This window comes from Taudactylus pleione, unplaced genomic scaffold (genome assembly GCF_031769625.1).
Source record: "Taudactylus pleione unplaced genomic scaffold, aTauple2 ptg000726l, whole genome shotgun sequence".
In the NCBI taxonomy this organism is placed as follows: Eukaryota; Metazoa; Chordata; class Amphibia; order Anura; family Myobatrachidae; genus Taudactylus; species Taudactylus pleione.
Window position 1 is genome coordinate 4640898 of NW_028285128.1, and position 26603 is coordinate 4667500.

The following is a 26603-nucleotide window of genomic DNA, read 5'->3' on the forward strand; positions in this document are numbered from 1 at the left end:
CTTTAGCGACTTTAAACCATGCTTGCACCTGTTTTCATGTACCCCAAATTTGACAGGACTACTTATTTTCAAAAAATAAAACTGCTTAATGCTATTCTTCACCACTTGTGCAAAGACGTTAATTAGATGTAATTGCAGCACTTAAGTACCCCAAATAGCTTCAGTAGGGCTATTCGGGAACATCTATATTGATCCCCAATTTTAGTGCGTCTTTTAGGGGGTATCGGGCTGATTTCCACATTTTTGACAGCACTTTTCGCCTGTTTGCGGTTCGCCGGGGCGCGTCCTTTGGAATTGAATATGGCAAATAGCGGGGGTGCGCTTGATAAGTTTCCGCGGCCAAAATACGTGATGTAGGCAGTACGGCAGGCGGAAAAGTATCGCGGATGCGAAACTAATGGAATGCGGGCCCATGTCTTTATGTGTTAGTAGCTTACCTCTTCTATTATCTGAATTGATAGGCTAAAATTAAACTAAACCAAGGTTTTGCTTTATACTGGATCTCCCTGGAGGAATCCAATAAATACATGTGTAACAATATATATAGTGTTCGCTCTAGCTCCGGCGTGAGGCAGGGCGCTGGAGCTAGAGAGGGCACATCTGTGCGCGCGCCCGAGAAGGGGGCGTGGTCAACAAAAAGGGGGCATGTCTATAAGATGCGTCCCCTTTTTCGTCACTCTTGGGGGCGTGCCCGGCACTTACGGACACGCCGGGCAGCCCCCAAGCCCTGCAGACAGGGAGAATAGATGCCGGGCGCATGCGCCTGGCGTCTACTCTCCGGCGGTGACCGGGTCACCGCACATTTCTTCACCCGCGGGACACTGCGACCCGCGGGTGAAGACGGCTCCCGCAGGCTGTTAGGGCAGGGCGCTTTTTGCCCTCCTTCTGGAGGGCAGGGCGCTTTTTGCCTTCCAGAAGGAGGGCAGGGCGCCGCGCCCCGCTAAAACAGCCTAGCGGGAACGCTAATATATATTTGATTTAAACAAAATAGCAAATATGGTGGAAAATCTGGTAAATTATCTATTATCTGAAGTGATAGGCTAAAATTAAGCTAAACCAAGGTTTTGCTTTATACCGGATCTCCCTGGAGGAATCCAATAAATACATGTATAACAATATATATCTGATTTAAACAAATTAGCAAATATGGTGGAAAATCTGGTAAATGACCCCATGAACCACAAGACCTGTATGCACGCAGAAAAGTATTCCAGGTTTAGGAGACTTCTTATGTACATTTCAGGAGATGGCATTTTATGGTCCTTCCCTCTTCATCCTCCCTCATGTGCTATTTACTATTTGTAAATTGTTTCTCTCTATTGATCATAAGAAGTGGTGGTTACTCCTCAGTCTCTACAATACATTGGAGCAGGGGTCTTCAACCTTTAAGGCAGTGTGGGATACATTAAAAAATTAAACAAAGCTGAGGGCCATTAAGCTATACTGCGGTATTTAAACTCTGCCCCCTCCTCACACAAGTATGACCCATAACTGCCCCCTCCTACATTTTTAATTATGTCCCATAACTGCCCCCCTCTGTAGTGCCCTCAGTAATACCCCTTATACAGTGGCCCAAGTAGTGGTCCCCCCTATGCATTGGCCCCAGTAGTAGTCGCCCCTATGCAGTGCCCGTTATATAATGCCCCCAGTAGTAGTCCCTCCTATGCAGTGCCCCCAGTAGTGGTCCCCCCTATGCAGGCCCCCAGCAGTGATGCCCCCTATGCAGTGTTTCTTATACAGTCATGACGTCTCTCCCATCACCCATTGCGGGAGCCAGAAGATGGAGCTCATGAGTGGGCGCAGCAGCCAATGAGAGTCTGTCTGACTCTCATTAGCTGACTGTCAAAACAAACACACTGCTGCCGGCGGCAGTGTGTTTGTTTCTGTGGGTAGTGCAGACTGCACTTACTGCGGTCTGCACTACAGTAACCATCGGTGGGCCACGGGAAATGGCTCCGCGGGCCACAGGTTGAAGACCCCTGTGTTAGAGTGCTGCAGTTGATAAGTATTTTCTTTGTGGATAAAAGATTACTGTCTAATGCAAATTATCTGTTGCAAAAGGGCTTGCTTTGTTTGTGTGTTTTTTTTATGCCTGGGAAAAATGCAATAAAATATTCTTCTTGGTTTCAACTATGCATTATCATATTAATGTAGTTGCAACTCTGCAGATATTATTTGCAAACAGGATTTGAGGGCGATAAAGAAATGTTTTCATACCCCCCCCCCCTTCTGTTCAAATGGAGAATTTATATTTGAAGACCGCCTTCCATAAAGAAAGTTCTTTTGTTATTGCTTATAGAGTCTTGTGTCTTTATTGCAGAGTTTAATGTCGGGCAGTACCGCAGGGATCTTGTGAAGTCTTTCAGGTCTTTTGAATTTTTTCTTCCGGACAATGAAGAGGGACAGAAAATTCGAAAGTAAGTCTCTAATACGAGCAATTGTATAGTACCAAGCGAGATTGTCCCCACTACAACATTAACAGGGCGATTTAAATTGTTTGAGAGAATTGGCTCCCATCTAAAGCGGCCAGGAACTAATTTGGTTATTTTGGAGTGATCAGCCCTAAAGCTGCAGTTATAGTGGATTATTGCATGCAGCCTCCTGAGGTGCGAGCAGAAATCCGCATAAAGTAGGGCTTTGGGGCTGGTCACTAGTGCCAGGCACAACCTAGTGCGGGGCTGGTTGTGCAAACAATTGTATTAGCTCCCGGCCACTTCAGACGAAGCTGTTTCTCTCAAACAATTGACTCACCCCATGAGAATACAAAACTAGTGTTAATACACAATCTGCATAATAACGGCACGTTCAGATGTTTTGAAATGTTTAGCAGAAGTCTGATGTGCATTATACAGAATTAAAAACCATACCATAAATGACACGTGGTCAATTGTTGTAGGACAGAACCTACAGTGTGACTTCAGAGTGCACGTTTAGTCCTTCATGCCTAATGTGAGCTGACAAGGTAAAATGTCCTGTGCAAACCTGGGAGGTGTACATTGGTGTCATATCTAAAGGGACCCATATATAGCCGTGAGGGGGTGACAGCCCCTGCACAGCACGGAGGAGATGGTGTAATGTTGCATAAACATGCAAGTACAATACTTTTATTCTGTTCATTACAGTGTTGCTTTAATCTCTGCTTTGGCTTCTGTTTGGAGTGAGGGCAGGTATAGAACTAAACTTTTATAACTGAGCACTACACAGATTGAAAATAAAAGCTGAACACGAACACCGGACCTAAAGTAAACTCAGCATAAATGGAAATGATCTTTTTAAACCTGTAACTGCTGCTGCACGTAACTTGGGTATAGAAGACCCCTATTGTCAGTGGTTATTTAGATGGCACTATTGGTAATGCAATCTATTCTACATTTTTCCTAATTATTTTTGTTGTTCAAAACTATTTTGCACTCTCTGTATTAAGCTATGATCTTCACTTCATCTAGACTTTAAAGGATAATATAAACGTCATACAAGCAGGGTACATTTCCCCCTTAAGTGCTTGAGGAAACAGGACAGCATTGCTTTGTGCTAAATTGCTGGACCTTTGGTTAGAGCACAGGTTCTCAAACTCGGTCCTCAGGACCCCACACAGTGCATGTTTTGCAGGTCTCCTCACAGAATCATAAGCTCCACCTGTGGATCTTCTAAAATGTGTCAGTAAATGATGAATACACTTGTGCACCGGGTGACCTGGAAAATGTGACCTGTGTGGGGTTCTGAGGACTGAGTTAGAGAACCACTGGGTTAGAGAATGCCAGAGATTTGTTCTTAAGCCTGTCAGTTCTCTGTCCTGTGACCTAGATTACCAACAAAGCTGCCTCTGCCCTGGATCTGCCTCCCCAGTCTGAGGGGTAACCCATTCATTACTAAGCACATAGTCCGTGTTATATGACAGACATGGGGGTTAAGTTGGCAAACTGCAATTTTTGGTGAGGTGTGAAATTGCCGGTGGATATGACCTTCAAACGGCCAGTTATCCCCAACTGTTTACAAATGGCTAAACCGCCATTAAAAAAAGCCACAAAACCGCCCTATCTATCTGGTCAATACAAGACTCATGATACACTTACAGTAAGGGCAATAATTATGTATTGAATCAGGGGAAAAAATAACATTAATAATTCTCTTATGGTGGCAATACTTTTATTCTCCAGGGGCAAAATGAATACACTTATAAAAAGAGCAATATAATGAATTGTATTAATAGGGCAATATTGCTAGTTTACAAAAGTGTATAGGCTGGATTTATCAACGAGTGATATTCTTGTTATCACTTGTTACTACTATTAAATGGAGCTCTAACTAATTGGCTCCTAACTGTCATGTGTTTGAAAAATTACAGGAGCTGATTGGTTGGAACACCATTCAATATTAGTAACAAGTGATAACAAGAATATCACTCGTTGATAAATCTGAGCCAGAGTATTTATGATTCTCCCTCTCCCCTGTCATAAAAAACATTACAACAATCAATATTGTCCCTTTTGACATAATTAATAATATTGTTCTCAATAAAAAAAAATAATTACATTTTGCTCAGTAATAATATATTGATATAATAATGCCCATACGACAATATTATTTACCTCCTTGTCAATGCATAATAATTGCCCTCGTTATAATTTTGTGATGCTTGTCTTTCAGACTGACCAGAAAGCATGCATGTTCAGCTTTTTCATCTACCACAACCACATCATTTATTTTTTTTTGTGGCAGTTTTTCAGAGGTTTGCAAAGCCACACTTGATACATTTTGGTGGTTTCTATTTTTCACATGTAAAAATAAAATTTAAAGAAAATTAGGTCAACGATATGTTTAGCGGCAACTTCTAAACTGGTGGATTTGCGTCTGTATTTGCATTTAGTAGATCTTGGGTTTTCAAAACTGCCGGGATGTCTACCAAAAAGCAGCGGTTTTGCAACACTTAATAAACGTTATCCATGGTGGTGTTTTTTTTGTACTAACAAATTGCTGTATTCTTCAGACACATATTGTATCTACTTCTTGCCCACAGACAGTGTGCCTTACTGGCTTTAAATGATGTCAGAAAGTATCTTGGAGAGGAAGGTGGGCACGTGGCAGTAAGTATATCCCTGAGCTGTGCTTTACAGTAAGAGATGCTGCCATCTATTTTATGCTGTGTTTATAGTGAGCCTGCTATACAGGTACTATCCTATATTATGTCGCATGACATGTATACATACTTTTCATTCTATTAGAACTGTAGCAATGGACTGAGGGAGTAGTGTAAAGGTTTTCTGATATAACCCATGGATCTATTGTGCAAGGCTTTGTTGACTTTCTAAAATAGAACTGTGAAAGGTTAAAGTAATATTTCACCACTCCATTAGTCTATTGAACCTACTGCCACATCTTTAGAACAGTGCCCTGATGGGACTTTATAAAGATAAAAATTATAGACCTTTGGATAATGACAATAACATTGTGTCACTGTGAGTCAATGTTTTACGCGTAAGTTTTTAGAGCATGATGCAGATCTGGACAAAACAGACGGTGTAATAGTTACCATTACTGCCTCACAGCACTGAGGTTGTGGGATCGATTACCACCACAGCCCTATCTTTGTGGAGTTTGTATATTCTCCCCGTGCTTGTGTGGGCTTCCTCCGGGTGCTCCTGGTTTCCTCCCACACTCCAAAAATATACTTGTAGGTTAATTGGCTCCCAACGTGAATCACTGTGTGTGTGTGTGTGTGTGTGTGTGTGTGTGTGTGTGTGTGTGTGTGTGTGTGTGTGTGTGTGTGTGTTTCTCTGTAAAGTGCTGCGGAATGTGTGTTCTCTAAATAAATGGGACTCAGTATCTGAACAAATTATTTATTTATAAACAAGTGTTAAGAGACTTTAACACCAACTGTATGTTGATCACTTTAGATATATGTAAAATTGATCTAAATCAACCTTTAGTATAATTACCCCCGAAGGCTGGGTTTCTCAAGTCCTCAGTGAGCCCTTACAGTGCATGGTTTCCATGATTTTGCTGGAGCACAGCTGTATTCATTCCTGACTTGGCAGATTTTAAAAGGGCCACTGGTGGTACTAATTACTTCACTTCTGATTCTCTGAGGAGACCTGAAATCCTTTTATTTACTAAGTTATTAATATAGCACAGACCTATTCTGCAATACTCTACAGAGAATATTTCAGTCGCATCAGTCCCTCCACCAGTGGCGCTTATGATCCATGAGCCTGATTCAGTATGATTCGCGATTGCAGCTGCGTAATCGCAAGCAATGTAGCTGAGAAAATATGCTAATGCCTGCTATAGCTAAGCCAGCATAGAGATGCCCACTGCTGCTTTCTTACATCTGTAATACCTCTTAGTCCTGCGTATACATCGATAACATCGAAGCACATCAACCCGTCACGCACAATTACAGCAGGTCTGACCAGATGCAGAGACTGCAAGTCTGTCGCACACAGTGAGTACTCAAGCTGTGTATGCATTCGCAGTGGCTTTTTTTTGCACGCCCATAAAACTGCATTCAAACGGACACACGCCTGCGTTTCTGCAACCACTCCTCCGTCACCACCCCCAAACGCTCACGGCCTGTCACTCACTCTGCGATGGATTCCATGAGGACATGGAGTTGAGAAACTCTGCTCTAAGGTGTTGCTTAAAGATCATCCTAGCTCTTCCCACTGTTACACAGTGCTCCCAGACAAACCAGAAAGTCCTGTTCTGCCCCAGGGGTCCTTACAAAGAATGAAACATTCTGTCTCCAAGGCACATTCAGGTATGGCTGATTGGGGAGTCAGCTGATTGTAATTGGCAATTGCTGCTTTTAATTTGAATGTCTCTGGCAATGGCGAGCACTCACCTCTGTGCAGTAAAGCTCAAGCAGGCCGTATACGGTGCGATGTCCCAACATTCAGATGTATTGAACGCTTTCCCTTGAGATTCTTCCCTTGAAACTCTCTATACGATTTGTCAAATGGTGTATGATTGTACACACGAGCATACGATACAAAATGGAGGAGGGAAGTGGCCACGGATTTTGCTAGACCTCGTACGTCGCATATCGGATATTTCGCCTGCAAAACAGCGTACCAATGTTTCACATCGTACACGATAGGTCGAAATCCTGCCGCTTTTCCATAAGATCTGAGATGCAGAATTACGACGGCGCATCGTTAAACGTACAATTACCGCACACAATTTACACGATTGGTCAATACGATTGATCTAATTCGGCCATATCGTGCAAAAAATCGCACCGTTTATGGCCTGCTTCACAGTTTGGTGTACCACATGACCTTGAAAGTAGTCTTCTATCTGACTGTTTTTTCCTCATTGAAGTACAAAGTATCCTTTTTTATTTTTTTGGGCAGGATTTTCATTGGTGGAGTGCACATCTGCTGTACAGTTATAACTCTGTTGCAATGCTAGCCATATGTTCAGCTTTTTTTTTTTCTCATTGTGAGTTTATTGCAATGCTTTTCTGTCTGGGGGAGATTTCTGAAATCTTGGAGAGAGATAAAGTAACAACCAATCGGCTTAGAAGTGTCATTTTACAGGCTGTGCTAGAAAACTGAAGGTTAGAAGCGGATAGGTCGGTACTTTATCTCTCTCCAAGATTTGCTAAATCTCCCCCTGTGAATAATATATCTAAAGGCCCCCATACATCTGCGACGGATCGTCACGATCTTGCAACCTGGCATCGCAGGATCGCTGAAATCCAACATGTTGGATTTCACAGATATGCCGATCACGATCAAAAAATTATCGTGATTGGCAGATCTGTGAAATTTAAATGTAGACTTTCACTGATCCTGCGACAGATCGTGGAACATCAATGGCCATCGTTCGGCATTTCCGACTGGCGGATCGGCGTTTCCGATCCCATCGTTGCATCGTGACGATCCGTCGCAGATGTATGGGGGCCTTTAGCCATGTGTCTATATAAATCTTGGGGGTAGATTTACTAAGTCTATAAAGAAAAAGTTTAGGTGTTGCTCATAGGAACCAATAAGATTGTAGCCACCATTTATTTAGAACATTTTATAAATAATGGCTAGTCTGGCTGCTATAGGCAGCACTTTTCCATTTTAATAAATCTACGTGTTAGTGTCTATTTGCCATTTATGTCTGTACATCCCAGGTAATGCAAATATGCTTTTGTTTTGTACCCTATTTGCCAATTCTTAATGGAAAGTCAGTCTTTGGGGCTGATTATGAGTTGCCAGCCAAAGCAAGTAACTGTGCACCTTGGTAACACCATGCTGCACTGCTGGTGGGGTAGATGTAAATGTGCAGAGAGATTTAGATGTGAGGTGCGTGTCCAAACACTTTTTTTTTTTTCTTTGCTCCCAGCTCAGAATCTGACCCTGAGGGCCATATTCAACTGCCAGCGAAAAGTCGTTCTCGGCGAAAAGTTTTTGCCGATGATGTAATTTTGCTTGTTGGAATCTTTCCGCCGTATTCAAGTGCAACGACTTTAAGCCGTTGCGAAAAGTCTGCACCTTGTAACCAGCAGAAGAGATTCGCCTGTAACTGGAGGTAGAAAAAAGTGCAGAATTGGGGGTTTGGGCTACAAAGTTGCAGGAACACCCCTGCAGCCTTGGGACAATCCCCCAAAGGTAAACTGAATCCCAAAAAAAATAAAAAATACTTTAGAACACTCCAAAAAAGTATTTGTTTTGGGGGCGAATAAAACCAAAGTTGGGGGACAAACTTAAAAAGTAGCAAAATCGACTCCAGGGGGTCCCCCAAGTATGCCCATGCTTTTATTTTGATTGCAGGTGCATGCTGAAGGTGCGTTTTTTAAAAAAGCACTTTTAGCGATTTTTAACCATGCTTGCACCCATTTTCAAGTACCCCAAATTTGCTGGGATGACTTATTTTTGCCCCCCCAAAAAAGCAAAATGCTATTCTTCACCACTTGTGCAAATACGCAAAATAACACCAATCGAGACCATTTAAGCACCCCAAATACCTTCAGTAGGGCTATTCGGGGGTATCCATAGTGATCCCCAATGTCAGTGCATCTTTTGGGGGGGGGCGCCAGGGTGATTTCCCCAAATCTGACAGGACTTGTCGCAGATTTCAGTTTCACCGGGACGCGTTCTTTTGTCCTTTTGAAATTGAATAGGGCGAATCGCGGTGACGAGCGCGATATTTTTCCGGAGGCAAAACTAGCTATGACGGCGAAAACTCTGGCATGCAAAAAGTCTGACTTTTCGCCGGCAATTGAATACAGCCCTTAATGTTTTACTTCACAGAGGTGAGTGCTCAATACCATTTAAAAGCAACACCTGAATGCACTTTGAAGACTCAGTGATATACATACAAGGGTTGGAACCCCACATGGCCATCGGTAGGTTACCCATCGATGGTACCATTTGTGGTTGAAATCGATGGCACGAAACCATTGGCGGTGAACCATTGATGGCGTCATCCACCGAAGGTCATCCCTGTTTTATTGCTGGGCAACGTGGCCAGACGGAGTGGGGACGGGGCTTCTCGGTCCATTGCAGAGCAAAGCTCAGAGTGTCGGCACATGTCCGTGCAATCCTATGTTATACTCTAAAAACCCAGTGGATAAAAGCATTAACTCAAAATGCTGCTGTGTAATTGGCCTTCCTAAAATGTCTATCCGTCTCAGTAGTGACACTTATTTTAAATAACTGCTGAACATTTCTGGAATATTTTGCATTCATTCTAAGAAGGAAATGAAGATTCTCAACACATATATAATATTTTCACTAAGGGCTGGTAAACCTAAAATCACAAAATGTAATAGTGCCTCTACCAGGAACAGTGTAACATAGGCCCGTATTAAATTTGAAGCGTTAAGTCCGGATCCGCGTTGTTACCGCCGATGACGTCATTATCGCCTGTTTTGGTTTTACCCCGTATTCAATTTGAAAGACTTTCCGCCTAGGCCGAAAGTCAGTGCAATGTAATAGACTGTAAAGTATCGCCTATGAATGGAAGGCGGAAAAAAGTGCAGAATTGGGGTTTGGGGGTGCAACATTGGAATGGAAGGCGGAAAAAAGTGCAGAATTGGGGTTTGGGGGTGCAACATTGCGGGAACCCCCCTGCAGCCTTCAGACAGTCCCCCAAAGGTAATCTGTGTCAAAAAATGTTTTTGAAGAACTTAAGGACATCCCAAAAATTTACTTTGAAAAAAGGGGCGAAAAAAAATGTTGGGGTGCAAAGTTAAAAACTAGCGAACTTGACTCTGGGGGAGGGTCCCCAAGTATGCCCCAAGTGTTTTTTTGATTGCAGGTGTTTGCTGCAGGTGGATTTTTCACGATTTTTTCAACTTCACTTTTTCAACTTTAAATATGGTGATCCCCAATTTTCAAGTACCCCAAATTTGCTGGGATAACTTATTTTCTGGAAAAAATACTCCTAAATACTATTCTGCATCAGGTATAGAAAAACGCTATTTAGCAACTATTGAGCCCATTTTAAAAACACCAAATACCTTCAGCAAGCCAAATTGGGGGTACCATAGTGAACCCCCATATCAGAGCATCATTTGGGGGGTGTCAGGCTGATTTCCCCAAAACTGACACTACTTTCCGCTTATTAAAGTATCGCCGGGTCCCGTTTACCTGTAGATTCAAATTGAATACGGGGTAAAGCGTGCACGCGCGCGATACTTTTCCACCTCCAAAACAGGCGAAGTCGGCGTTAAGTCCGGGCTGCGTTAACTTAACGTGGCTCGGCTGAAATTGAATACGGCTCATAGCATGTGCTATCGGCCATTCCAGGACACAAAATATGCTTTGTATGTTTTATTGGACTAATTGGCGGAAAGTCCTCTGTGCAAAGGGCTACCCGCATCTTCTGAGTTTCAACTTAAATACCTTCAGTTCTAATAAACTGTGAACATTTGATATGTGCAGTTGTCAATATGACTAGCAACTTTAAAAACAGTATTTGTGTAAAAAGTAAAGTTTCTTTTAAAGATTCACAATGTCTTAACAAACCATTATTTTTTTTTTGTGGTCGGGTCTGCCAAATATAATAAAACCTACTGTGTGTTATAAAACAATGCATACTTGTATATCATTTTGTTAAAATTGTCCTTTCTATTTTTTTTTTCTTGTACAATTTATTTTTTTTTATCTAAAAGTTATATAAATGTTCCCCCATGTGCACTAGGTATCCATTTTTATAAACCACCTGCCTTCCCCACTTGATCATAAGGATCCCCCGTAATTCATGATGCGCTCATCTCTGACGCTGTCAACCCTAATATTGGCAGATTTGCCCCGGTAATTGTACTGTGTATGGACTAGACTAGGGGTAGCCAACCCTGGTCCTCGAGAGCTACCAACAGTGCATGTTTTCTAGGACTCCTCACAGAATCACCAGTGAAATAATTAACTCCACCTGTGGATCTTTTCAAATGTGTTAGTAAGTAATAAATACACTGCGCACCAGCTAGGTGGTCTGGAAAACTTGAACTATTCGTAGCTCTCGAGGACCGAGGTTGGCTGCCTCTGCACTAGATGATCCAAAAATATAGATCGGTTGGTCAAGCCGGATTGTTCAGCATGTCCGGCCGATGCAATATTTTCTAAGTTAAAAGGTGGGTGCTTCATGCAGTGTATGCACTACCGTGGCCGACCGACTGGCATTTCCCCTGTTCCTTCACAGGGAAGTAACTGGAAAATTTCCCATCCCCATGTGACATATCTGTGTATTCCCATTATATCTGCTAGGTGTCAGGCTGTCAGATAAAATGACTGTCGGTCTGACAGGCATTTTATCTGCCAGTGTATGTCCAGCATAACCATTCTCGAGGGATCAGCACCCTGGAGAGCTCTGAAAATACAATGGCCCGTGGCAGTTTATCCAGTAGCCTGATTGGAAAGGACCCAAATCCATCCAGTCAGCATTCTGGGTACACATGAACTGATTGCTATATTTATTCAAAGTTCTCTAGGTTATGGATTCCTGGAGAGTTGACTGTCAATGATGGAGGCAAGGATGATGAGTACGTCAGGAGCTGTCTCAGACTAGGGGCCCCATCTAAAGTGATGGGAAATACATTTTATTTTTATACCCAAACAGCCATTGTAGCTGGAGTTACTCTCAAAAGAATATAACACTTTTCCATCTTACCCTGTACAAAAACTAAAATAAAAGCTGAAAAATTATTATTTTTTTTTGGTTGAATTTTTCTGCAACAGGTTTTTGATGCAACGAACACAACACGGGAGCGACGAGAGACCATACTTAAATTTGCTGATCAGCATGGTTTCAAAGTAAGTGGAGTGACTAAAATGTGCCTTACAGAAAGGCTTTATTCTATTTTGTAGTACTATTCCTGTTTATTTTAATATATATATTTTTTAGCCAAAAGAGCCATTTTGTCAAAGGAGGGCTCCTTAAAAGCCAATTTCCTCCACTTATCTGTGGCCTCATTCCCAGAATGCTTTAGGCTCACAGCCTGAGAAAGTTAATATAAGTGTAGAGTTGTCATCTGGAAGCTGATTAGGTCAGCAGGTGAAGGAGGGGCCATTGGGTAAAGGGGGGGAGGGGGAGGGCTTTCTGTCCTTTTGGACACGATTAAAATTATATTGTCATTGCTGCTTGACACTTATCAGTACAGAGGGGCAGATAGCCTTCTTTATTATTATTATTTTTAACTATGTACAAACTGGTGAAATATTTGTGCACTGACACTTGTCCTTTGTTTCACTTTCCCCTCTGAAGACTTTCTTTGTGGAATCTGTGTGCATGGACCCAGATGTCATTGCAGAAAACATTGTGGTAAGCTGCCATCATTTCCTATTTCTCTTTTATAAAAATCCATCACGCACAAACTTCTTGATATGCTGCATAGGTTAAAAATCCCTTAGGAATAGTTTTAGGCCGGGGAAGGTAACGTTTTTCTATTTGGGTACCAGATTTTCAACAACTTTACTAGTCAAAAAAGTTTTGGAGTGCCACAACCATTATAACATATACAAAGATTACAAAAGTAACAGATGAGTGCTAAAATGTTAGTGACCTCCCTGTCCTTACTATTTTGAAGTTTCTTTGCTCAGGTTAGATTGGTTATTTGTAGTGGAAACACATGCTTCAGAATTTTGTACTGTTATTCAACTGAGCATGACTAACTCTGGCAGGGTTCACTCACCAGTGGCCCAGGCTTCGTTGGGTATGCAGGCCGCCATAGGGTTCTTTGGTTTTCGAAGGGTCTAGTGAACACACCATCTGCCTCTAAGTAAAGAGGGAGGAGAAGCACATTGTGCCTAATAGGACAGAGACTGACCCCACAGGTGCCACCTTGTGGCACTAGTGCCAAGGGCTGTCTACCCATGGTATAGACAGAATCACATACCTGAGTTTAACCTCTTAACTGGCTAATAAATTAGTCTATCTGGCTCAGAATACATAAGGCCCATAATAATCGGAACATCAGGGCCCTAGCAACTTTACATTTCCTCGGCAACTGCTCCTCTCTGCAACCACTGGAAGGGGATGCTGCTGGGCTGGCTGATCGCTGTGCTCAGCAGTGAACAGTAAACACTGGGGTAGGAGCCATGGGTGCAGAGGGGCTGAGAGGTCCCTCTGACACTGGTGGCTGCTGGAAGATAATTTTCCAGCAGTCGCCCACAGGGAGTTTGATTGGCCGCATCAGATACGGCCATGTGTGGGAAAGCCCAGTCGCATCTGATGTAGCCACATCGGGCAAATGGGTAATGATGTGTAAATTATTTTATTTTTTTTTAACTTCACAAATGGTGGTGGTTCTTGTGGGTGGTGCTTGTAACATATACAAGTATTTAAACTGTTTCTATATGACAATTTTATTTTTTTTGGTGTCCATATACATTATTGGTAGAAACATGTCACCTACAATAAACTGTTCCTTTTGGAATTTCTGAAAACTCTGCATGATGCACAGGACTTTGAGTTCCAGAAGGACTGGTTCACTGTAGTTTTTTTTTCTGGTGTATATTTTCTACCAACAAAGTATTTCGGACTTGGACACCAGAGTAAAAGTGGTATAGAAACAGTTTACGTACTTGAATGTATGTAAATGTCGCCTGCACCACACAGAGAATCGCCCTTGTCCATGTTTGTTCAGTGATTTTTCTTGAAGTGTATTTTAGTAAGATTTTGTATTTGTGCTGACAACAGTTGGAGCCTTGGCTAGTGTAATGTGTTTTTTTTCTGTTTTTTTTTTTTTTTGCTGCTGTTATTGACGACAGTTACTGATTTAAATATCCAGTTAATTTAATACGTATATTGCAGCCAAGTGATATAACATACAAGAGCTAAAACCTTTCAGCCATCAGTAGATACCACTCAGTGCATTAAAGGGTAAAATCCCTGCAGCTTTAAAGAAATACTTTAGCAATAACTTGCTATCAAAAACAACACCCAGTAAAATTTTTACATGCTAATAAATACAATAATAACAAAAAAGAAAATATTTCTTCAGATTTCATTCTTTGCTTTTCCTGTGGAAACTCGTTTTCATTTTGGGAGATTGCATTCCTGTGTAGCTGAACTGAGTATTATGTTATGAGCTCAGTGAATGTACACAATGTGTAATAACACTTCTCAGCTCTACTACACATTTCCAGGTTATATAGGCACCATATTTGATAGGTGTCGCATGACGCTGTCTCTGGACAGGCCTCACAACCTTCCCCTACAGTCACAACACTTGCGCTGTCTCCTACTGTTTTGTTCTTAGCAAGTGAAGTTGGGCAGCCCGGACTATCTGAACTGTAGCAATGAGGAGGCCACAGAGGATTTCATGAAGAGGATAGACTGTTACAAGAACTCGTATGAGACACTGGATGAAAACTATGACAAGTAATGTAGTGTCTTGCACCATTCTCTGATTTCCTATGTCTGCACGATGTGTACCTTGCCATGCTCTGCTTGATGAGAACTGTACGTTGTGTATTTGATGAGACGTTTATATAGTAGGCTGACCAGCTTGCTTTCCAGTTAACACTGTCTGCTGTTTAGTTATCTTCATATTTGAGGCACACTAGAAACGAGAGAAGTGTTGCTTCTACCAGCAATGAGACGAAGAATGTTTGTGAACCCAATCAATATGGCAGAGTGACTTAAGAAGAGAAATTGGTTTAAAACTCACAATTATATGATCTGTTCAATATAAAAGTCATAATGTCCAACAATAAAAATCTCTTATTATATTTTGACATTTATCAAATACAGGAATAAGCAGATCTTTATAAGAAAAATAACAATTGTATTCTGTGGGGCAATGAGCAATATTCTTGCAGGTTTTTTTTTTTACATTTATTTAACAAAGGAATTCAATACAAAGTATATCTACGCACACACGGGCTCATTCAGGGTTGCACGTAAGTCTGTTCTGCAGATGGCTCTTCCTTTTTTATTTTTTTTTTATTTTCACAATGCGCCGTAGCCGAGCAAATGTCATTTTGAGCAACTACGGGCATTTCAGTGTCGAATGCATGTCCGCTTGTGGCTGAGTGGGTGTAACTGGATGGCATAGGATGTGTTCTGTGGGCTTTTAAATGGAATTGCAGGATATTCAGAGGTGATCTTAAACTGTGTACACATTAGACGATATGTTGTCCAATACCGCTGATCGGAGCAACATATCGGGTACATCGTCTAGTGTGTACCCATAACATGCGCACTCCCGCGGGTCGGCAGCTCCTGCCCCCGTTGGCCGTACTGCAGGGCCAATGGGGAATGTCGCTAATGATGTTCTGCAGCATGGCGCATCCCTCCCCCCATCGGACCCTGCATTGGCAAGTGTGTATGCACTTGCCATATGCCGGGTCCCGTCGGGCTTGGGTACACATCGTCTGATGTGTGCTTGGCTCCACCTGGTTTCTGACTGCTGTTTTGTACCATGGATAGGGCTAGTGCAGATACACCAGTGGATCATTTTCCACGTAGATAGTGATGACAGCTATTTCACAAACGGATTGATGGGGTGGTTCAATCGCTGTCTCTATTAGTGTTCACTCTAGCTCCGGCAGCAGGCAGGGCGCCGGAGCTAGAGAGGGCACTTCAGTGCGCACGCCCGAAAAGGGGGCGTGGCCATTGGAAAAGGGGGCGTGTCTATAAGACACGTCTCTTTTTCGTCACTCTTGGGGACGTGCCCGGCACTTACAGACACGCCGGGCAACCCCCAAGCGCTGCCGACAGGGAGAATAGATGCCGGGCGCATGCGCCCTGCGTCTATTCTCTGGCGGTGACTGGGTCACTGCACATTTCCCCATTCGCGGGACACTGCGACCCGCGGGTGAAGACAGCACCCGCAGGCTGTGAGTGCAGGGCGCTTTTTGCCCTCCAGAAGGAGGGCAGGGCGCCGTGCCCCGCTAAAACAGCCTAGCGGGGATGCTACTCTATAGGGTGCATTTGTAGTAAATGTGGAACTTTGCCTGTAGTTAGTTGTCTGCATCTTTTATCTATGAGCACAAAATGCGTCTGACTTTCATGTGACACTGAATCAGCCCCATAGTCTCATAAATGTTGCATCATCCAGTCTCTGTACTGAGAGCCCAGAGAGCAGTCTGATCATAGGACAACGAGTTCCGCCCTTATCAGCGGTGTACAAAAGGTGGCGGCTATACAGGGAGTTGTGGAAAAGATCTAGGAGTTTGTTTAAATGAGATACAGATATGTCCTCACACATCTATCCTTTTTTGTGTTATATGGCGTGACTTAGGGGTCTATTCACTAAGCCTTGGAGAAAGAATGCACAGCCAATCAGCTCCTAACTAATTTTTCAAACACAGCCTGTAAACTGCCAGGAGCTGATTGGCTGCGACTTATCTTTCTCCATTTTATTTCTCTCCAAGGCTAAGTGAATAGACCCCTTAGACTCAGAACACAGGCAGCGATTCCCATGCTTGTGTAATTTCTCCTGAGTTTTGCAACTTGTTCATACACATTTGCTTATAGTGTACTAAGTATTTCGATTTTTTTGTATTTTTGTTGCAAAGGAATTGGCATAAAGTTGCAGGTTAAGTCATATCTGACTTCTGTCTTTTGCCTTTTTACCCAGATTGTGTAGCTTTTCCTTAATTTTGCATCTTACTTCGCTTATAGTGTGCCAGGTACTTAGGATTAGGGTTTTTTTTGCAAAGGAATTGGTATAAAGTCTAAAATTAACCACTTGCCTGGTGTGTTTGCATCGGATGTGACCACGCCAGGCTGGGCTATCCCTGACATGGCCGCATCGATGTAACTAGTCAAATGCCCTGTGAGTGGCTGCAGCTGCCAATATTGGAAGGACCGCTGCAGCTACGGATCCTCCCCCAATGTGTGCCGATCACTGCTACGATCGGGCAGCACCCGCCCCACCTGGCGGCTGCAGAGAGGAGCAGCCACCGTGGAAACTGTAACTTTCAGCGCTGCCTTTGCTGTAACCTGGCTGCTGTGGAGATGTAAGATCAGCCCTGCTACTCCAGTGTGTCCCCGGCAGCTGCACCGAGAAGCGACTACCGGGGACATGTAAACATATCAGACCCTCAGTGTGCCCTGATATGCAAAGTTTATCGGAATTCCGATTTATCGATGGAAACCCATGTTAGTAAATATCGATAATGATGGCAACCATAAAAATTGCTATTTTTATGGTATACTGTGTTTAAATAGATGTAAAGGACCTAATTAAATCATAAAAACAAAACAAAAAAGACGAATTCTTAACTATTATTTTTTTTCAATAATTGCTAAGTGGACAAGCGTATGTGGACACTTCTATAGAGAATTACTTTATTTTTCAAAAAATGTATGTTAACCTCATAATTGTTTATTTTGGGAATGATTAAGATGTTCCTAAAGCGCACAAAGCAGTGATTTTGGAAATTTTAACATGGAAGACTCGAGTGACTCTCTCTATTTTTTCCCCTCTATTATAGGGAGTTATCTTACATAAAAATCATGGATGTTGGCCGTAGATATCTAGTTAACCGTGTGATGGATCATATCCAGAGCCGTATTGTGTACTACCTTATGAATATCCACGTGACTCCACGCTCCATCTATCTGTGCCGGCATGGGGAGAGTGAGCTCAATGTCAAGGGGCGTATCGGCGGAGACTCTGGCCTATCTAAACGAGGGAAAGAGGTACTGGTGCTTACTGGCTTGTGGACTGATCTTTTTCAAATTTGAAACACAAAGTGATAATTTTTTCTGAAATACCAATAAAGCGAAACAGAAAACAGAATCAAAAAGAATAATGTGGTAGAAAATAGCAATTTGTTCTCATATACTGTAGATGAATATGATGGAGTGCTATTATATATAACATATTAAAGGACATTAGCAATAAAAGCATTAGCAACAGAACATGCTGGAGGGGCTGTCCTCATATATTGGACATAAAAATGTCTATATAGAAAATAGGAGAGCAGTTGCTTGCAATGACTGGAGGGTCACAGCATCCAGGGGCACAGAAGGGTGAATAATGCATATTTTCATAGTTTCATACCAGGTAGCAGAATGGAAACGGGGATGAATTTGATGGCGAATCTTAGAATGTAGGGAAAAAAGAAAGAGAAAACTTTCCCATACATGAAAAAATTGACCAACACTGTATTCCTTTATGGAGGGAGGCCTGGACCCAATCCATGCAGAAAACAAAATATAATTTATAAACAATGAGTATTAGGAGGACAGCCACCCTGTATCTGCAAAGTGATCATTTAAACAAACATCAAGAAAAAAGCAGTATTTGGGAGATGAAGGCATTGCATAGCTGCTTAGTAAATGTCAGGATAACACTATATAGAGATTTTGGGGCAAATTCAGTTAGCTGGGATGACATTTTTTGTTACCACTTGTTCCATTAACGCGCATATTGCCCGGTAATTTCACAACGCGTGTATGCGCGCTCCTGCTCAACGTGAAATACAGTTAGGCTTATTCTGCTTTCGCGCAGTAATTCTTGCTGTTAATACCCGCATTTAGTTTGGGTAAAAATAGGGAAATCAGCCTAAACCCCCCCAAAAATGCAGACTAATATTGGATAACGGTATAGAGGTCTGTTAGTGGCCAAAAGCAAAGTATTTGGTGGTCTTAAAATGTGTCAAATGGCTATTATTTGCATATTTCAAAAACAGTGTCAAAATGATAAAAAAAGCAAGTGTTTTTCTGACAAATAAATGCTCTAGATAAATTTGGGGTGCATAAAATGCCTGTAAGCATATATGTGTCCTTTTTAAGACACTTTTAAAATGTGCTAACAAAATACCTGTAACTACCCACCTGCAAGCTTAAAAACATGTGTCCCATTCATACAGCACCCCCTTATACCGATCCAACATCTTGTAACCCATTATTCTGCATTTTGCAGAATTTCACCCCAAAAATGATGTAATTATTGGCCAAATTAAGCTAATAAAAAAACTTCTAAGTACCTAATTTATCATTAGGGAGGGTCTCCCAGTGTTTCTGGACCAAGGCCTTTGCACGGTAATCCAGATTTTATTTCACTAACTTTCTGGCAATCTACAGACATGTTCTCATATACCTAGCTTCAATACGTCATAGGGCTCAAGTGAGCCGCACTGAGTGGTGAAGTCTTTTTAGCATCTGTTTTGCAGGAATCTGCGTTTTTAGTTGCAATCGTACGTAACAAAATTGCTTTGAGACTGCACTGATGTGATATGCGACACTTGTATATCTGAATTCAATTAGAGACGAAATCGGGTGATTTTTGCGGCCGATATTGCCAATGACTGGGAAAAAAAATAAATTGTTCGCCTAAAAACTGGAGAAAAATGTTCTCCAGCCTAGGACAGGAAGAAAAAAATTTTGAGAAAATCCCTGTTTTTAAAAAAGTGGGGATTTCTTTCGCTTTAGCGCAAAAAAAAATCGTAAGTTCAGTGCTTTCACGAAAAAAGACTGCTGAAATTTCGGGTAATTTTTTTTTTTTTGTTATGTGAAAAATGCGTTAACGTTTTCAGTTTGGTATTTCGGAGGGCCATAAGGATGCGTCAAGTGTTTTAAAACCGTTAAAAAAACGCCTGCGCCAGCCACGTGCGATGTTTAAAACATTTAAGCCATCCTTACCGCCCTCCAAAATACCAGACCAATACGTTAAACGCATTTTTCACAAAAAAAAATTAATTTAGCCCGAAATTTCAGCGACCGTTTTTCGCCAAAGTACGCAACTTATGAAAAATAATTTCTCTAAAGTATCATTAGGGGGGTTGTCCAAAGGGTTTTGAAAGAAATCCTCACATTTTTACCCCAAAAAAGGATTTTGCACGTTTTTCCCTATTTTTAAAAATGGAGAAAAGTTTTCCTCATTTTTACATGAAAAATCGGCGATAAATTATCGTCTGTGCGATAATATCGCTGGTAATTGAATCCGGCCCTTAGTCTGAATCTGTATACGCAGCACAATGGAACTTGCTGTGAAAGAAAGCCGCTACATCTTAGCACTTCGTATTCAGGCTCAGTCGCACACAGATATACAAGTTTCGCATATCCAATCAATCGGTGCAGTCTTGTGAAGTGGCTTTGTCGCATCCAGTTGTGAGTAAGATGCACATTCGAGTCAAAAAGACGCTTGGCGGAAGCAGAGTTGCACAGGACCTGGCACCCTGGGACTGGATGTTAGGCACAACAGCAGCAATAGTCTTTGCGCACACATCTGAACCCTTATTCTTCTATTTCTGCTTTAGTTTAGTTCTTATAAATAATTCTTGTGAGTGATGCTACCTGTAAGGGCAGTTTGGAGGATTAATCGCGTACCCTATTGAGGGGAACCTTGAAATAAATTCGTACTGCTTTTTTCTTCTTTTTTTTCTTAAAATAAATTTAGGGCCATATTCAAATAGAGGTGAAAAGTGCAGGTCCGCTTCCTTCGCCTGTTTTAGAGGTGAAAACTTTTCGTGCGCGTCCCCGCTTTTCGCCTGATTCAATTCCAAACCATGCAAAAACGAAAAGCGGTGAATGTGGAACAGGTGGAAGTACTGGGCAATCAATGTACATGTATACAAATACCCCTAATAAAAGTGTTATGGGTACTTAAGTAGTTTAAATTGCTTATTAGCGTGGTAGTGGTGAAGAATGCAATAATGCAGTATTTTTTGGAGAAAATAAGTAGTCCAGTCAAATTTGGGGAACTTGAAAATGGGTGCTAGCATATTTAAATGTTTCTAAAGTGAACTTTTAAAAATGTCAAAAACGCACCTGCTACATGCGCCTGCAATCCCAAAAACACCTGACCCATTCTTGCAGACCCCCAAGAAGTCTATTTCGCTAGTTTTTAGGCTTGTACCCGCACTTTTTTACTTGTTTGCCCCAAAAATGAGTGTTTTTTGGGGTTTTGTGCTAGTTTTGTCCTTTTAAGGGAGTGTGCCAAGGGTTCTGGGTGGCTTCCCCACGTTTGCACCCCAAAATAAAGATTTTGCACTTCTTTTCACCTGCTATTCATAGGCAAATATTTTCGCATATTACATTGCATTGAGTGTCCGCGTAGGCGAATTCCAGCTGGAATTGAATTTGGAGATCAGTTCCGACCAGGCAAAAAGCGGCAATAGGTGAAACTTTTTCTCCTATTAGGGCATTTCGCCTCTAATTGAATACGGCCCTTAAGGTGCCCATCCACTAGAAGGCCAGCAAAAGACTGCACGATTGTGACATTGTAATCGTGCAGTCGTTTGTCAGTCTGTCATGTCCCTACTCTGAACGAGCAGTCGTTCAGTGTAGGCACATCAATCATCTGCAAACATGCTGAACCTGATGTTATCGTCAGGTTGACCAGCATGTTTGCCCAAAGATAGATGTCTAAACGACCATTTTTTTTAAACAATCTGCAAACTATTTGAAATGATTTTCGAATGATATCGATATCGTTTAATCCCTCATTTTAATAGTCTAGTGGGATTGGCACCTTAACTTTTAAATTGTATTGATCTTTTTATCTGTATGTTTCCTTCTACACCTGGTAGTATAAGCTCCAAGAGTTTTACCTTCAATTTGCAAAGGCATACAAGATTACACAGATAGTCCTAACAGTGAAACTTGAGTTTCTGCCCAGTAATGGATCAGATCCCATTGCTTACTGCAGTGTTAAATGTTGCCAAGTCCTTACAGCTGGCTGATATGCTTTGTACATTAGACATTTATCAGTAGAGGAATCCACTGAAGTGGACAGTATGCCCTCAGGAGATAGTTCAGTTTTATTTTGCAATGTGGAACTCTTGAGTCAGTCAGTAAGGGTATCAGTTTAACCCTATGCTTGGAAGAGCCAGCCACAGTCATACATAGATATGAGATTGTATCTATCTTTGGCTGCTGAAATTCTGCTCTGTTCTCTTCATTTGTGGCTCAAGTTTAAAAAGGGATGAAATTTGACAGAGAGATTATATTAAAGTATAGGATGAGACCTGAAGGCGTGGAAATGGTTGTGCATGGCAGGCATTACCCCTAAAATATTTGAGTAATACTTTCCATAATCTCACTGCAATATTAAATCCTCATATTTGTACTGTGATCACTCATTCACCCAACTCCCGTCATCTGTCAGGGCAGGTTTCCGCTCCTCCTCACACACCCTAAGCCCATATGCTTTCCTGGATGTATATAGTAGCATTGATGGTGCATGTCAGATATATATATATATATATATATATATATATATATATATATATAGTATGTATGTGTGTGTATATATATATATAGTATGTATGTGTGTGTATATATATATATATAGTATGTATGTGTGTGTATATATATATATATAGTATGTATGTGTGTGTATATATTAGGGATGTGCAGGCTCGGATAGGTTCGAGTTTGCACGTGGAGTTCGGATTTTTCCCTCCAAAAAAACGGAACTCAGAACGAGGCAAAACGTCATCTTACATGGACGAACATCATCATTCCTGGTCTTTTGTCCAGGAATGATGATGTTCGTCCATGCAAGATGACGTTTTGCCTCGTTCTGAGTTCCGTTTTTTTGGAGGGAAAAATCCGAACTCCACGTGCAAACTCGAACCTATCCGAGCCTGCACATCCCTAGTATATATATATATATATATATATATATATATAGTATGTATGTGTGTGTGTATATATATATATATATAGTATGTATGTGTGTGTGTGTGTGTATATATATATATATATATATATATATATTCACACAGTCAGGTGCATAAATATTGGGACATTGACAGAATTTTCATATTTTGCCCTCTATTCACCACCACAATGGCTTTGAAATGAAACAAACAAGATGTGCTTTAACTGCAGACTTTCAGATTTAATTTGAGGGTAATTACATCCGAATCAGGTGAACGGTGTAGGAATTACAATTGTTTCTATATGTGCCTCCCACTTTTAAGGGGCCAAAAGTAATGGAACAAACTAAACAATCCTAAATCTAACTTTCACTTTTTAATACTTTGTTGCAAATCCTTTGCAGGCAATTACAGCCTGAAGTCTGGAACGCATAGACCTCACCAGACGCTGGGTTTCATCCCTGGTGATGCTCTGACAGGCCTCTACTGCAAATGTCTTCAGTTCCTGCTTGTTCTTGGGGCATTTTCCCTTTAGTTTTGTCTTCATCAAGTGAAATGCATGCTCAATCGGATTCAGGTCAGGGGATTGAGTTGGCCATTGCATAACAGTCCACTTTTTAGCCTTAAAAAACTCTTTGGTTGCTTTTGCAGTATGCTTCGGGTCATTGTCCATCTGCACTGTGAAGCGCCGTCCAATGAGTTCGGAAGCATTTGACTGAAAATGAGCTTATAATATTGCCCGAAACGCTTCAGAATTCATTCTGCTGCTTTTGTCAGCAGTCACATCATCAATAAATACAAGGGAACCAGTTCCATTGGCAGCCATACATGCCCACGCCATGACACTACCACCACCATGCTTCACTGATGAGGTGGTATGTTTTGGGTCATGAGCAGTTCCTTTCCTTCTCCATACTCTTCTCTTCCCATCACTCTGGTATAAGTTGATCTTTGTCTCATCTGTCCATAGGATGTTGTTCCAGAACTGTAATGGCTTTTTTAGATGTTGTTTGGCAAACTCTAATCTGGTCTTCCTGTTTTTGTGGCTCACCAATGGTTTACATATTGTGGTGAACCCTCTATATTCACTCTTGTGAAGTTTTCTCTTGATTGTTGACTTTGACACATATACACCTACCTCCTGGAGAGTGTTCTTGATTTGGCCAACTGTTGTGAAGGGGTTTTTCTTCACCAGGGAAATAATTCTTCTGTCATCCACCACAGTTGTTTTCCGTGGTCTTTTGGTGTTGCTGAGCTCTCCAGTGCGTTCTTTCTTTTTAAGAATGTTCCAAATAGTTGATTTGGCCACACCTAATGTTTTTGCTATCTCTCTGATGGGTTTGTTTTCATTTTTCAGCCTAATGATGGCTTGCTTCACTGATAATGACAGCTCTTTGGATCTCATATTGAGAGTCGACAGCAACTGATTCCAAATGCAAATGTCACACTTATGGAGCGTACACACGGTCAGATTTGTCAGACTTGTCAGATTTGTCAGATGAACGACTGAACGATTGAACGATTTGAACAATTTGAACGGTTTTACCAAAGTTTTGAACGATTTGAACGATTGAACGATTTTTGACTGCATTAAAATGAATGGAATCGTCCAAGTCTGACTGCAAACCCATCAGATGTCAGATATCGTTATCTGACAAACGGGAACGCGCATCGTTGATCGTCCATCGTTCAGGCATGTCAGATATGAACGATTTTCCTTCAGATATGAACGACTGAACGATTTTTAAATCGTTATCGTTCATATCTGAAGGAAAAATCTGATCGTGTGTATGCACCATTATGGAGCGTACACACGGTCAGATTTGTCAGACTTGTCAGATTTGTCAGATGAACGACTGAACGATTAAACGATTTGAACGATTTGGACGATTTGACCAAAGTTTTGAACGATTTGAACGATTGAACGATTTTTGACTGCATTAAAATGAATGGAATCGTCCAAGTCTGACTGCAAACCCATCAGATGTCAGATATCGTTATCTGACAAACGGGAACGCGCATCGTTGATCGTCCATCGTTCAGGCATGTCAGATATGAATGATTTTCCTTCAGATATGAACGACTGAACGATTTTTAAATCGTTATCGTCCATATCTGAAGAAAAAATCTGATCGTGTGTATGCACCATTAGAATCAACTCCAGACCTTTTACCTGCTTAATTGATAATGAAATAATGAGGGAATAGCCCACACCTGTCCATGAAATAGCTTTTGAGTTGATAGTCCCATTACTTTTGGCCCCTTAAAAAGTGGGAGGCACATATAGAAACCGTTGTAATTCCTACACCGTTCACCTGATTTGGGTGTAATTACCCTCAAATTAAATCTGAAAGTCTGCGGTTAAAGCACATCTTGTTTGTTTCATTTCAAAGCCATTGTGGTGGTGAATAGAGGCCAAAATTATGAAAATTCTGTCAATGTCCCAATATTTATGCACCTGTCTGTGTATGTATATATATATATATATATATATATGTGTGTGTATATGTATATATATAATCTGACACCAGCATAAATATTTGTGTGCATACAGAGTTATATAGCATATAATGTTATGAGGAAGTAGATGGGAATGGACAAGTTATTTCCTTTTTCTTTGGAGGCTGTATAGAAATGTTCTGTGTATATGTGTAAGTGATCGTAGAGGAAGGAAATGAAGGGATTGTGTTATTGTTGCTTGTTAGCCAACATGATGTAACCTCAGTTTTTTGTGATGAAATTGATGCTCTTAGAAGGAAGTATAGGTAATATGGGTTTATTAACAATATATTGTATAGGGTGACTGTACTGTTGTAACATCTGTAACCTGTAGTAATAATGTGGTTTCTCATGGTCTCTTCATTTAAATGCTTTGTCTTGACATAGCGGAGTGGCTGGCTTATATCGCCACGTGTACATGGAGACACTCTCCTTATTTAACACATGAGGATGGCTGATTGATGCATCAGTGTTATGTAAGGGAGCCCTGCAGTGATCTGTTCTAAAATATATTCATAGCCCATACAAATGACTGCGCTGTTATGGTAAATGTAGAAGAGAAAACTGATGAGGTCAGCAGTCCTATTTTCTACTTAGTTTATAGCTGCCATGTGTATGTGTTCTGTATATGGGTGACATATATACTGATAAGAAGCACAGAACACACAGGCGCTAACCTTTAGGATAAATAAATCTATCAAAAATGTGTGTTTAATTAGCACAATCAAATTGACAGCTGCCCCTACACAAATAAGGGGATACTGGATGCCCCAATAAATGTAACAGAGAGATAATCAAAAAGTGTTTAAAGCGCTAGTCAATAAAAAACAGACTTTAATTACATATGTATACAAAAAAAACATACAGTACAATGTAAAAGAACAACCTAAAAACACTCATAGGGTGTGTGTGTGTGTGTATATATATATATATATATATATATATATATATATATATATAGTATGTATATTCCACCTGAAATAACACTGCCCTAATATATCCAAGCACTCATAAGGCCCTATTCATGCTAGTCATACATAACTGCATAGAGGATACTGTTAATAGTTTACAGTTCATGGATCAGCAGATAAACTTAAGACCATATATTCT

The 26603-nt window shown here is 41.2% G+C and overlaps 1 protein-coding gene across 4 annotated transcripts in view; it reads left to right on the forward strand.

Moving 5' to 3' along the window:
- The window catches only part of PFKFB4 (6-phosphofructo-2-kinase/fructose-2,6-biphosphatase 4), a 107567-nt gene that overhangs the window by 67153 nt on the left and 13811 nt on the right, over positions 1–26603 (forward strand). For all 4 annotated transcript variants that reach the window (XM_088456923.1, XM_088456922.1, XM_088456919.1 and 1 more), the window contains exons 3-8: positions 2321–2417; positions 5018–5084; positions 12171–12245; positions 12697–12753; positions 14693–14814; positions 17877–18084. In XM_088456923.1, coding sequence (XP_088313049.1) covers positions 2321–2417; positions 5018–5084; positions 12171–12245; positions 12697–12753; positions 14693–14814; positions 17877–18084 — 626 coding nt within the window. The remainder of the gene's footprint in view (positions 1–2320; positions 2418–5017; positions 5085–12170; positions 12246–12696; positions 12754–14692; positions 14815–17876; positions 18085–26603) is intronic.